At 54.6% G+C, this 12211-nt stretch overlaps 1 protein-coding gene across 1 annotated transcript in view; it reads right to left on the reverse strand.

Annotated features, from left to right (window-relative positions):
• BCR (BCR activator of RhoGEF and GTPase) overlaps positions 1 to 12211 on the reverse strand; it is a 105658-nt gene that overhangs the window by 23662 nt on the left and 69785 nt on the right. The window contains exons 6-12 of the mRNA XM_081123604.1: positions 9680 to 9740; positions 8349 to 8401; positions 6570 to 6710; positions 3530 to 3651; positions 2319 to 2487; positions 1054 to 1173; positions 57 to 132 (exon numbers count right to left, since the gene is read on the reverse strand). Coding sequence (XP_080979730.1) covers positions 57 to 132; positions 1054 to 1173; positions 2319 to 2487; positions 3530 to 3651; positions 6570 to 6710; positions 8349 to 8401; positions 9680 to 9740 — 742 coding nt within the window. The remainder of the gene's footprint in view (positions 1 to 56; positions 133 to 1053; positions 1174 to 2318; positions 2488 to 3529; positions 3652 to 6569; positions 6711 to 8348; positions 8402 to 9679; positions 9741 to 12211) is intronic.

Below are 12211 nucleotides of genomic sequence, written 5' to 3' on the forward strand. Positions count from 1 at the left end.
GACCACTCAGGCCTGACGTTCCCAAGCATAGCCCTCTATGTGCAGACGCCACTCACATTTCTTCTGCTGCTCCCGGATGTTCTCTCTCCACTCTGCACGCTCATAGTCGGATGAAATCAGGAATGTGTAGCTCTGGGGGCAAGGAGAACACACCCGGTTATCTGTGCCCCAGCTAAGTGCCACCCAGTATGCCCAGGGCGCTGTTTCCTGTCACTGTGCATGGGGCACATCCCTCCAAGGCACGAGCAACTCTGTGCCTCTGGCTAACCAGAGCCTGGTGGCCAGGTGCACTCACAGCCCCGCTCGTCATTTCTGGCACTCTCCCCATCATGCTAGCCAGGCTCTGGGCCACTGCCCTTGTGCCCTGCTCAGGACTGCCTTTGGCACCAGTCTCCTACCTGAATTGCCTGGGCCAGGGCCTGACATGTCCTAACTTAGGGCCACACAGGAAGTTACCAGGTGAGAATCTGCAGAGGTGAGGGCTGATGCTGCCCTGACCACCTCACCTAACCCACAAGCCCATGCTGTGACCTAGGGACAAGGCTCTAGCAGAGCCCAGCTGCATGCTGATGGTGCATGTGATGCCCATCACAAGCTCATGGGAGGAGCCAGGCTCAGGAGAGAAGGTGCCTCTCTGGCCCAAAGTTCCCAGACAGCATCCCCCTACCAAGGGCCAGGTCTGCACAAGTGTGCAAGCCCCCCACCCTAGTTAGACTCCCTGGAGATCCCCTCACCTCCAAGTTGCAGGGGATGAGCCAGCTACTAGTCAACCTGGCAGCTACAGCCTAAAGCACTGGTCAGACGGATCCATGTGCCTGTGTGGCCAGGAGCACAAGCCTCTCTGGGCATGGGAAAGCTCTCCGGGGGAAAGGGCTGCCACTGCAAAGCCCACGTGTGAGCTGGGGAACACAGCTGCCACATGGCTGGGTGGATAGGTGCTGGCCATAGCACAGTGGGATATTCCTGATGGATGGGAGCCAGGGACCAGGAGGGTCTGCCTGGGGGAGCAGAGTGGGGCCTGGACAGCAGAGTGACATAGCATTGGGCACTGACCTTTCCGTTGCGATTGTGAACCCTGAAGGCCATGCTGGGAGACATGAGCAGGAGCATTGATTCCTGCTCCGACAGCTTCTTCTTCAGCCTCTCTATGGCCTTGCTGCCCTTGTTTGCTCTCTGTGGGGAGAGGTTGCGCAGTCACACTCCCATCCTAGGGGCCAGCACTACCTGTTCCCACTCTGCCAGTCCCCACTTTCCCTAATGCTTGGCTCTCAGAGGCGGGGATACCACCGGGCAGCTCAGCTCAGCACAGGCCTCGGTCAGCTGATGCTGGCTACAAGGTCAAGGCCGGGCACAGGCTGCTGACGTGCTCGGTCAACCGTTCTTGAAGGAATTAAGTCTCTGGCATGAGGCCAGAGAACAGACCTTTATAAAACTCCTTTCTTTCAATTTCTTCAAACCTGGACAATGCGCAGGGGGACGCTGTGACCCCATGGGCCCCTACCCCCTCCTGGATGCCGGAATGTGCCCACATTCCAGCATCAGCCCCCCTGGGAGTGTTTGTGAGGGTCCTAATGCAGGGCCAGATGGATCCCCAGGACCTAGTCAGGAAAACCTTGCCTGCCCTGCGCCCTGTTCCTCCCTCCTGAAGCCCCGCCATCCCGGAGAGACCAAGCTGCCTGACGCTAGAATGCCACAATGGGAAAGAGTGCAGTGGTGGCAGCCCACAGGGCTTAACAGCCCCAAGGACACACCTCTGGCTCCCCCTCTGCCTCAGGACCTTCTTCCTGGAGGCTGCAGGCCCTCTGGACCAATAAACAACCTTGTGGTCTCACTGGTCTCTCCATGCTTTCCTCAACCTGCTGGGTTTCTGGTGCAGTGGGCTGGCAGGTGGGTGAGATGTGAGAAAGATACCTGCCTGCTGTGCCCACCTCAGCCAGGTGTCCCTGGACAGAGGTGACCTACCTCACCTGTGGCAACTCTATGGCAACTGCCCTAGCCTGGGCTGAATCTACATGTGAGGGGATCATCCTCACTGTTCCTAAAATCTTCTAAACCTCTCCAGAAACAACCAGGATTCTGCCTGGGGCAGTCAAGGACACCTGGAGGGGCCACACCTGCCACCTGGGACTCTCTCCTTATCATGGCAGCTGGGTACCCCTTTCACCCCCACATCCTGGAAGGCTCCAAGCCTACAGAGATGTCCAGCAGGTCCCAGAAACCAAAAGCAGGGTCAGACGCCCAGCAGAGCATGACCAGTGGCCCATGTGCGAGGGGCTGGTGCCCACTCATGCTGTAGAACTTGGCGTCCTCCCTCCCACCTTCTCTCTCTGGATGTCACTCTTGATCTGGGAGATCTTGATCTTCATGGCATCCAGCTCCTCATCCAGCACCAGGGGGATGTTGGGCACAGCCTCGGACTCGTCCACTGTCTGGAAGCTGAGATCCGTGAGCGGGATGTACCATTTGCAGTCATACTGCTGGGTTTTGCTGGGTGAGGGAAGGAGCATGTTAACACGCTGACCATCTTCCTTTGCAAATAGCACCGCTTTCAAAAGCTGGAGAACCCTAAGTTTGTGGCCCTACAGTTTACCTGACCTGAAAATCCAGCTGTGGTCCATGAGACAGGCTGGCATAAGGCCACCAGCAGACACTAATGACCCAGACTCAGAGATCCCTGGCAATGGGCATGCGTGACTGAGGCCCCAAGGGGTCTGAAAAGCCCTGATTCCCACGGGGAAGGAGAGGTGATGGTGGCAGTTCACAGGCTCTCTGATGTGCGAGCACATTAGGGCCACCCAATGACAATCAGGGCAGGATCACAGATGCCCCCAGAGCCATAGAGTTTGGGGGGCTGCAGCTCTACCCAGTGCAATCCCTTGCCTTGAAATATGGGAAAACTGAGGCTCTGTTCTGAGTTGAATGATTAATCCACTCAGCACAGCAGTGGCAGAATGTGGGGAGGAACCCAGTTCTGGTCCTTTCCAATGTGACCTCCCTTCTAGCCTGTACAAGCTGGGTCGTCTGATCTCTGTGGAGGCTGTGGGAGGGTCTGCAGGCCTATGTTGAAAATAACTTAGACACTATCACCAGGTTTGTGGAGACAAAGTGCAGCAACCATCTAGCGAAGTCTGCCAAAAGCAAGGGAAGGACAGTGCCCCTCCCCCACCTGCCAGCCTGCACCACATCCTATAGCCCCGCCACTCACACTTCCCGGGTCAAGACACAACAGTCCTCCAATAGGACCTGAAGTCATAGTCAGGTTCCCTTCACTATTGGAGTCAACAGCCTGGTCACTGACCCTAACCCAGAGTATCTCCAGACTGCTAATGATCTTTGACCCTGAGGTGGGCATCACATCCAGTTGGAAACAAAATGTAGCTTAAAGAGAATGCCTGGTCACATAGTGACTGAATTCTTCAGGCTCAAGTTGAAAGGAAAAAAAACTAGGTTTCCTCTATATATGAAACCAATACCATGCTCCCTGGAGACTTTTCCCTCCTGGCAGGGCAAGGGCTGCATGGTCACTCACCCTCCACTCTGCTTCTTGAGCTTGGTGCAGAGGAGCAGGTCGGTGAACAGGAAGACGTGGCGCAGCTTGCGGGCTCCCTCCACCAGCTCCACCATGAAGCTGTCCTTCAGTAGCTGCCTGTGCTGCAGGACAGGGCGGGGCAGGGGCTTAAGTTAGGGCAGCAGCCTTCATTCCCTCCATCTCCAACCCTCAGACCCACTTTCCAGAGTGTTCCCTCCATCTCATCAGCCTGAGAACATACATGCCACATAAGTTCTTTGCTCAACAGTTTCCGAGCCCCTCCTGGGTGCTTGGCCTGTGAAAGAGGGCAAGTGGATGGGGTAACGGCTACTGGCCTGGAGGTTGGGGAGGGCATGTTCTGGCCAAGCCAACAGTGAAACAATGGCAGGAAAACCCTTCTAAGCAGGGTAACCTATGCCTCTCTGAGACAGCAAGACCAAGAATGGGCAAGAGACCAGCCCCATGAAGAAGGGGACATTCCTGCAGAGGGACTGTCATAGCAGAAGCCCCACAGTGAGAAAAGCTTGGCACTTGGGCAAAGATAGGGCAGCCTGGTGAGTAAGCAGGAGGCAGGCTTGATGCACTCTGAGAAGGGGGGGCCAAGGTGGTGTCCCACAGCTGGGATGCACATTCTAGTCCTCCAGAAGTTAGTGCCCACTGATGTGCAGCGGCCCACATAGGGGTTACACCTCTGATGCCTGTGTGGACACCTGCAGCCTGAGGTGGCAGCTTGGCCTGACTAGCTGCCCGAGGTGGCCTTTCCTGGGCCCATAGGACCTAGAATGAGCAAGGGGACTAGAGACACCAGCCTCCAGCAAGCCCTGTGCCTCTGCAACTCCATACTTCACCTGAAAGACAAGGGACAATCCCACTGACTCATACAGCCCCAGGGGTTGCTGACAGCCTATGAGGGCAAACCAGTAATTCACATGACAAACAGTGCCCAGCAGCTCATCTGGGTCAGCACTGTGCTGGGCAGAGGACACAGAGACATGGGCAGCCCTCCCCACGCACATTCCAGATGTGCTGTACAAGCACATGGCCTGATCATTGGATGTGATCCCCACCATACCCATGGGCAGGACCTCATGCCCATTTTGCAGATGAGAAACCTGAGCCTCAGGGAGCTCCACCAGTCTTCCCAGGCAGCACAGTGAGTGAGTGGCAACATGTAGTCTCTGCCCTCAGAAACCCACAAACCCAAGGCGAGATCAGCTGGTTAGTGGGCACCTGGTCCACCTGGCCTCCGGGAAGACTGAGGGGAAGGGCCCAGCAGGTCTGCAAGCACACCAGAGCTGGTGAAGACCTACAACATTTTCCCAGTAGGAGGCACTTGTTCCCATCCCCCCAGTGCCCTAGGCAGGTCCATGCTCCTGGCTCTGCTGCTTATGCAGCAGAGACCCCCAGAAGCAAAAGCAGTCTGGGCTGGGATGGGTCCCCCAACACTTCTGGGCACAAAGGCTGCACATCATAGTCTGTCACACAGAGCTCAGTTCACAACAGAGATCCAGCCCCTGACTCAGGTGAGCTGATGATTTAAATGGGACACACTGGTGCCAATGAGACCATGAGTGGAAGGGCAGGAAGGCTGCTGGTGTGCCAAGGCCATGACTCATCGTCACTCACACTCACCCCGCCTGCCATGGGCAGACAGCATGTCCGGCACTGGCACCCATGAGAAGCAAGAAAGTGTGTGCTCATGGAGAAATGTCCATGTAGTGCTGGAGACCCTGGGTGACCTGACTGCTGGGTGTACTTTGGGGGGCAGGTCTGGGAAGAGCTCTGGGACACTGAGGTAGGTTCCCAAGGCATGAAGGAATGTATGCCTCCTAGGCTGGTACACAGCAGAGGGTCTTCGAGCCTAGGAGGTGGGACCAAGGGAACTTTTGTGAGGGGTGATGGGACTCACATGAGGGTGGGGACTGCAGTCCTTCCTCCATGCAAAAGAGATGCACTTCTGGCCACCACCAGCAGAGGGCACCCTACGCCCAGCTCAGAAGTGGACCCAGCCGGGTCCTCTCTTCTGGCAGGTCAGAATCACCCAGACTGTCTCTGCACTGACCACCCCCTAACCTCCCAGCTGGCCCACCTACTCTCCCTGCCAGGTCCTGCCACTCACACGTTCATCTGAAGTCCCACCTCAGGCACCACCTTCCTTCTCCATGAGGCCACCAAGTGTTACCCTGGCATTTGTGGCAGCTAAAGGGGAGGAAGTGATTTTCAGCGGCAGCTACAGTGAGGTTCACTGCCAGCCTGTGTCCTGCCTGGGCCAGACGGCTCCTAGCCCTGCACGAGACCTCAGAGGCCGCGTGAGTCAGTTCCCCTCGCCTTAGTGTTACTCTGACAAAGGATGCCCACTATGGAGGCCGGGTCCCTGACTGGCACACCTCTGGTGACTCACTACATGCCGCCCACTGGGGATGGCACCTGCCTGGCACCAAGCTGGGCTGCTCCCAGGAAGGGGCAGAGACCACCAGGCAGGCCGGGCCACTACGCTCTGAGCCCCTCTGTTCTACGCCCTCTTATTGATGATGTGCAGGGAGATGAAGACCAGGGGTGACTGTCACTGAGGAAAGAGGGGGAAGAAGAACGTTCCTGGCTGAAGACCTCTTGCCCATGTTCTTATGTCACAAATATAAACCGCACACGCCTCCCTTTCTTTCCCATTTAAATCCTTAAATCCAGCGATAACTGTTCTTTAATAAAAGAACACTCAGGAGAAACTAGGTGGTTCCAGGGGGGCGAAATGGCGTGCTCCTTCTTACCAGTTTCAGTGGGGACCCTGGGCTGGCAAAATGTGGGGAAAAGAGGGGGTGCCCTGGACACAATGTGCCACGATGGAGAAAGAAAGAGGCGCCTATGAAACTCCACTTTGACGCCCTACACACAGGACTGGGTTTTACCCTGCCAGGGTCAGGGACCCTAGTGGGCAATGCATTCCCTGTGTTTGGCTGAACTGTCCAGGGCCAGCCTGCTGAGGACCAGAGAGGCCCCCGTGCCCTCAGCTCAGGCTGGCTGGGCCAACCCCGGCCATAATTACCTCGCCTTTCTTCACGGTCATGGACTGCCGGCGGGGCGTGATCTCCTCGTTGATGCTGGACAGGAAGTTCTGTGAGATGCGAAGGGCGTCCTGCAGCAGAGGGTGGTCGGGGTGGCTGGGGGGGGTGTGCTTCAGCAAGTCCTGCATCAGGGCGAGAGCACTCGAGTTAGAGAGGGTGAGGCCTTGGCACCCACCTGTGTGCGCAACTGCAGACACACACTGGGCATAATCCAGGGCCATGGGCTCTGCGGGCATTGCTGCCACTTCTCACATTGGGCCTGGGCAACATGGCAGAGCTGTGCAGGCACTTGGGATGCGGGTCCTAAATAGCCTTCCCACAGCCCAGGCTGTTTGCATGCTGTCAAGAGGGGTTCCCACCCTCAGGGTCTAGGGCAGGCTTTCTCCACCTCGGCACTGGGGCCATTCTGGGCCGAATGATTCTTCGAGGTGGGGGGCTGTCCTGTGCACCGTAGGAGTTAGCACCATCCCTGGCCTCTACCCTCTAGATACCAGTAGCACCTCCTCATCTGAAGTTGTCTCCAGACATGTCAACCAAACATGTCTCCAGACAGTGCAGCATGTCCCCTAGGTGGCAGAATCAGTCCTGGTCCAGAACCACTGGGCAGTGCAAGGTCAAGAGAAAACCTTCAGCCTCCCACCTCCTCCTCTTTTAGATAAGAGCCTAAGAACTGAGATGGAGTATCGACGACTCCTCCACTAGGAATGCATGTGATTCGTCCTCAAGGTCAACAGCTCCCTGATCAGAGAAACAAAATCTCCTTAGCTCCCAAATTCCATGTGCAAAGACACACAGACCAGACCCATACCAGGCAGCTCCAGCTACGCGTCAGGACCATCAGCTATGCAGACCTGGGATAATCACAGCGAGGGGACACACTACAGGGTCTCCGAGTCTCCAACGAGCCACCTACCAAATCCTTCCAGACTGGAAACCTTATCTTCCTCCTTTCAAAATCTCTTAACTGAAGGATGGAGTACTATGCAGCTTAAAAGACAATGAGGCAGAGCTGTTCAAACCCAAGTCGGACAATCCCCATGATATGATATTAAGAGGGAGAAAAGCAAAGTGTGGAATTCTATGTACAGCACGACACCCTATGTGTAATTTAGATGTTCAGTGTTTTGGCACACGTGTCAATCTTGTGGTGGCGGCTCCTTTGCGGAGAGGAAGTGGGAAAGGAAATGGAAACTTCACACACTTCCGCAACTTGGTTGTAAATTAGCAAAAACCATGCACGGACAACTTGCTCTAAATATGTGACTAGAGTCACCCAAGCAGTAGGATTAAGGGCCATTTCTATTTTCTGATTTTGTTTCTCAGTATTAAGATAAGCCCTTCAGGGACTCCCCACTGCCTTCAGGAGCAGCTCTATCAAGTCAGGGCCCTGTACCCCTTTCCCAGGCTGGGAGGATGTGGTCATCCCCAAGGTCCTGGAACCCACCTGCCATCTGAGCCCCACCCTGACCACCCTGGAGTTCAGTTCATACACTGTGACAGCAAGGCCCTCCCCAGAGGACACTCCCTCCCTGCACCAGCTCCAATGAGAGAACTCAGGACACCTAGAGAGTCTGCTCTGTTCCCCCCACCATCCCTCTGGGAACCTCAGGATAGCAGGGGCACCTCATTTCTGCATTTTCAGTGAAGGCAGGTAGCAGAAAAAGGGGAGTAGGTGGGCAACTAATAAACATCAGTGTTAACCCGAGGACAGCAGAAGCCAAGGACACCAGGGTGAGAAGGCCCTGGGTGCAGTGACTCACATGCAGAACCAGCGTGCTTCGTGTCACCCGGTCCACAGGCTTGTAGAGCAGGGCTGCGGAGAGACGGCCACATGTGGAGAAAACAGACCCAGACCACCCAACTGCTTATCCTCGCTAAAAGGGCTCAGCTAAAGGGAGCAGCCTCACCTCTCCAATGACGAAGGCAAACCCAGAGCACCCTTTGCTCAGTGACAGGGGCAAACCTTGAATACCAGAAAGGCTGGGCTTCACAGCTTTGAGCTTTCAGTCTGTGCCATTAATGTGGAGTCCAGAGCTGCTGGTCAGAACCTCAGCCTACGTGGCTGACTCAGTGACAACTGCTAAATTGCTTAGTGTTAATGCCCTTCCTCCTGGGGTTGGGGAGCCCACCAGCACCCTGGTGAGGATGGGCCAGTGAGAGTCCCAACCCTGGTGGGAGACCTGCTCCCCAGCCCAGGGTCACCCAGGAGCAGACCAACAGACCAATATACTGCTCTCTCCTGCACAGTTAGGAGGCCTGATTGTGAGAACAGCAGGAACAAACTCAGGTGCTGACACAGCTCTCATCTTTACAGGTGGACATACCTGAACTCCAGTAGCGCAATAGCCCCGGACAGTGTTGGCTGTCCCCGCTTTTGCGTGGTGAGCACAGCCTACTGAGGGCACAGATGCATAAACGTATTCTGATACCATCAGGTATATTTCCTCACGTGACTCCCACGACTTATATATGGAGAGCACTGCTATCCCCATTTTACAGACAGGGAAACTGAGGCTTAGCATGGTAAAGCTCTGGGCACCAGGGGCACGCCTGCTGTTCTCTGTGAGTATAACTTTCTGCTATCCTAACAACTGGAAGTGAGAAGTAACCTACTGTTCCTAATACCACTTTCCACCCAGAGAGAGGAGGCTGAGTACACGGGCCTGGGAGCTCTGCTTTCACTCCCTATCTGGCCACTAGGGATCTGCATTCGGCATGGGTTAAATTTGTCCTAAACCTGGTTTGTCATCTGAAAGGAGGGAAGGAGGTGAGGCTGCTCCCTTCTTATGGGGCTACTGGGGACAGCAAGATGACATTTTTAATGCTGACAGTGCCTGGTTTGTGGGTATCTGCTAAAGCCTACCATTTTTCCTGTTTGTAACTATTGGTGGCAAGCTGTCCTGGCCTCATCCTTCCCCACCCTGCCATGCCCAGCTCAGCTGCTCCTTCCTTGTCCCCAACATCACTATTGGAAGTCTGGAGCAGCAAAGGCACCAGAGGGTGACCTGGCGGGCACCATGTTTACTTTTCCATCTGCTTGCAGTGGCCACCCCCACAGGGGCATGAAGAGGCCTTGGCACGGAGAACTCACTTTCCAAAGAGTTCTTGGTCGTCTGGTCCTTAGCATCCTTGTTGCTTCTGGCTCTCAGGTTCTGAAAAGAAAAACAGCATATTTCCACAGGGGAAAACTCAAGCAGCTTTGATGTGGCAGGAAGTCCCAGAGTCAGGAACCTTCAACAGAAATCTCACCTTCCTCTCACCACAAAGAACCCCAGATGCGGCAAGCCACGGGGGTGTGTCCTGGGCCACAGTATAAAAAAACAGGGTGTGCTGAGCACAAGACATGTCCTGGATGCTGCGGTAGACCTGAGACAGTTTCTCAATCCTGGCACCAATGAGATTTTGAGCCAGAAATTCTATTTCTGGAGGGTGGGGTGGGGCTCTACTGTGCACTGTGGGATGTTGAGCAGCAACCCTAGCCTCTACCTGTGTGCACAGTAGCACCGCCCTCCTCCTGTTGTGACAATCAAAAATGTCCCCAGTCACTATAAAATGTCTCTTGGGGACAAAACCACCCCTGGTTGAGAACCTCTGACACAGAGAATCCTGCAAACCGAGGCCAACTGCATGCCCTTTCTAAATGCACAAACTGCTTTCCTGGAGCATTCTGCAGTGTGCAGGGCCTGGTGGGTTGGAAGAACACACCTTTATAGCTGGCAGGGGCTCCGCCGAGATCCACATCGTAATGTGCCTCCACCCCACTCTTTCCTGACTTAGCAAACGTACTTGCTAACAAATGAGGTACTGAGATTCCTGGAAGGAGAGCAGCACTTTCTAGTGGGTAGGTCATGCCTGATACAACTACACTGAAGACATCACTGATTTAGCCCAAGGTCCTAGAGAAACGACGATAAAAGATCCCCATGCGCCTGAAAGAGTCTCTGGAAAGCAGCTGTGGTTTATTCCAATTCTAGGCCTCTGAACAAAACAAAAAACCAGCACAGGGATGAGAAGGGGCTCAGAGATGGCTTCCCAAAATTCTTGGCCGGGAACCTCTTGAGACTTAAAAACAAAGCAGTGTTTTTAAGCTCACTGGGGCAAAACTCCACAATGCGCTTTGGCACCTTTCCTGAGAATGTAACACCCCTCACAGTGGTTGTGCCCCCACACGCCTCCCTCAGCAGTTGCCGAGGGGTGAGAGGGGGGCGAGAGCTAAACCTGAGACTGCAAAAACCAGGTGCTGTGCTCATGTGAGCCCCGGAGGCAGCCCATGCACCACGTGCCCCTGGGCAGCGCAATGCACATGAGTACTGGGAAGTCCTTTTGAATCTGTTTTAATCTCACATTTCCCAAACTTACTTGACTGCAGAAACCCTTTTCCCATCACTCTTATTATCTATCGTCTGGGGAGCTAGCTTCCCACGCAACCCAGCTAGGTAGGGCAGCTCTGGTCTAACTGGATGCTGCTGCACACCCGTTTGTCAGGACTGGTCCTGGGTGAAAACAAAGGACCACTGCTCTACCCATCCCTGTCCTCGGAGGCGATTATCCAGTCCAGTCCCCACTCTTTGACCCCCCTGAACACACCCACAACACCTCTACTCAGCCTGCGGCTCCCATTTCCTTTGGATTCATTTTGCATTCTGGGTGGGTTCAATATCTCCTGTCTTTTTAAAAATATGGATAGAGGGCCAAAGTGAATGCCACCCAATGGTACAAGCTATATGGAGGCCTGGCTGTTGGCTGGCCCCAGATGCCATCCTACACTGCCGGCACCCCAGTCTCGGCTTAGATTCTCATTTGCGTGTGGCTGGTGAGACCACATCACCCCTGGGATGGTGTCTCACTACTGCTTCCTCCCTCCTCTGTAGAAACCTGTCCAGGTTGACTTAAACTTGGCCCCAATTAACTGCAGCCTGTCCTTAGAGAATCAGGTCTCTAATTTGTCAAGGTCACTCTGGATTCTGCGCCAGCATTCCAGCTGTTAGGGGTGTGGGGTTTGTAGTAACTGAATGAGCTAAGGAAAATGGACCGAATGTGCCAGGTGAAACCAGGGCAGCTGGGGAGGGAAGTCTGGAGCCAGACTAGAGCCCTGGGTGTGCGTAGCCTGTTACCAGCAGCACCAGGCAGGGTGTGGGGAGCCCCACAGGCTCTAGAGAAACACGTGGCACATATTATCACCACAGGAGATGATAAGTGCCAGGACCCATGATACCTCACCTCCTGTGATAAATTATAAAATGGCACAAAGCCCTTTGGAAAAAAGCCAGGTATGATAGTCAGGGTGTGATTATCTCCCAGCTAGAGCCCCGGCTTACTCCCTACTTCTAGTTTCCATTTCTCTCTCTAAGGCTGCCTTTCTCACATGAAGATCTTGCTACCTAGAATCCTTATTTGATGGGGGAAGGCAAGTCAGAGCTCTGAGGAGTGGGACACATGAAAAAACAAAGGTGAGTACAGGCCCAGAAAGAAGAAAATGTCACCCAATTGTCATAGGGGCAGAAACAGGATGCAGAAGGGTGGGGAGAATGGCCATGGGCACTGGTCCTGGTGTGGCCACCAGACCCTCACACCCTGCTCATCCTCTGTATCTGAGCAGCTCTTTTGAGGCCTCTGTATTAAC

This window comes from Miniopterus schreibersii (genome assembly GCF_964146895.1).
Source record: "Miniopterus schreibersii genome assembly, chromosome: 20".
Lineage (NCBI taxonomy): Eukaryota > Metazoa > Chordata > Mammalia > Chiroptera > Miniopteridae > Miniopterus > Miniopterus schreibersii.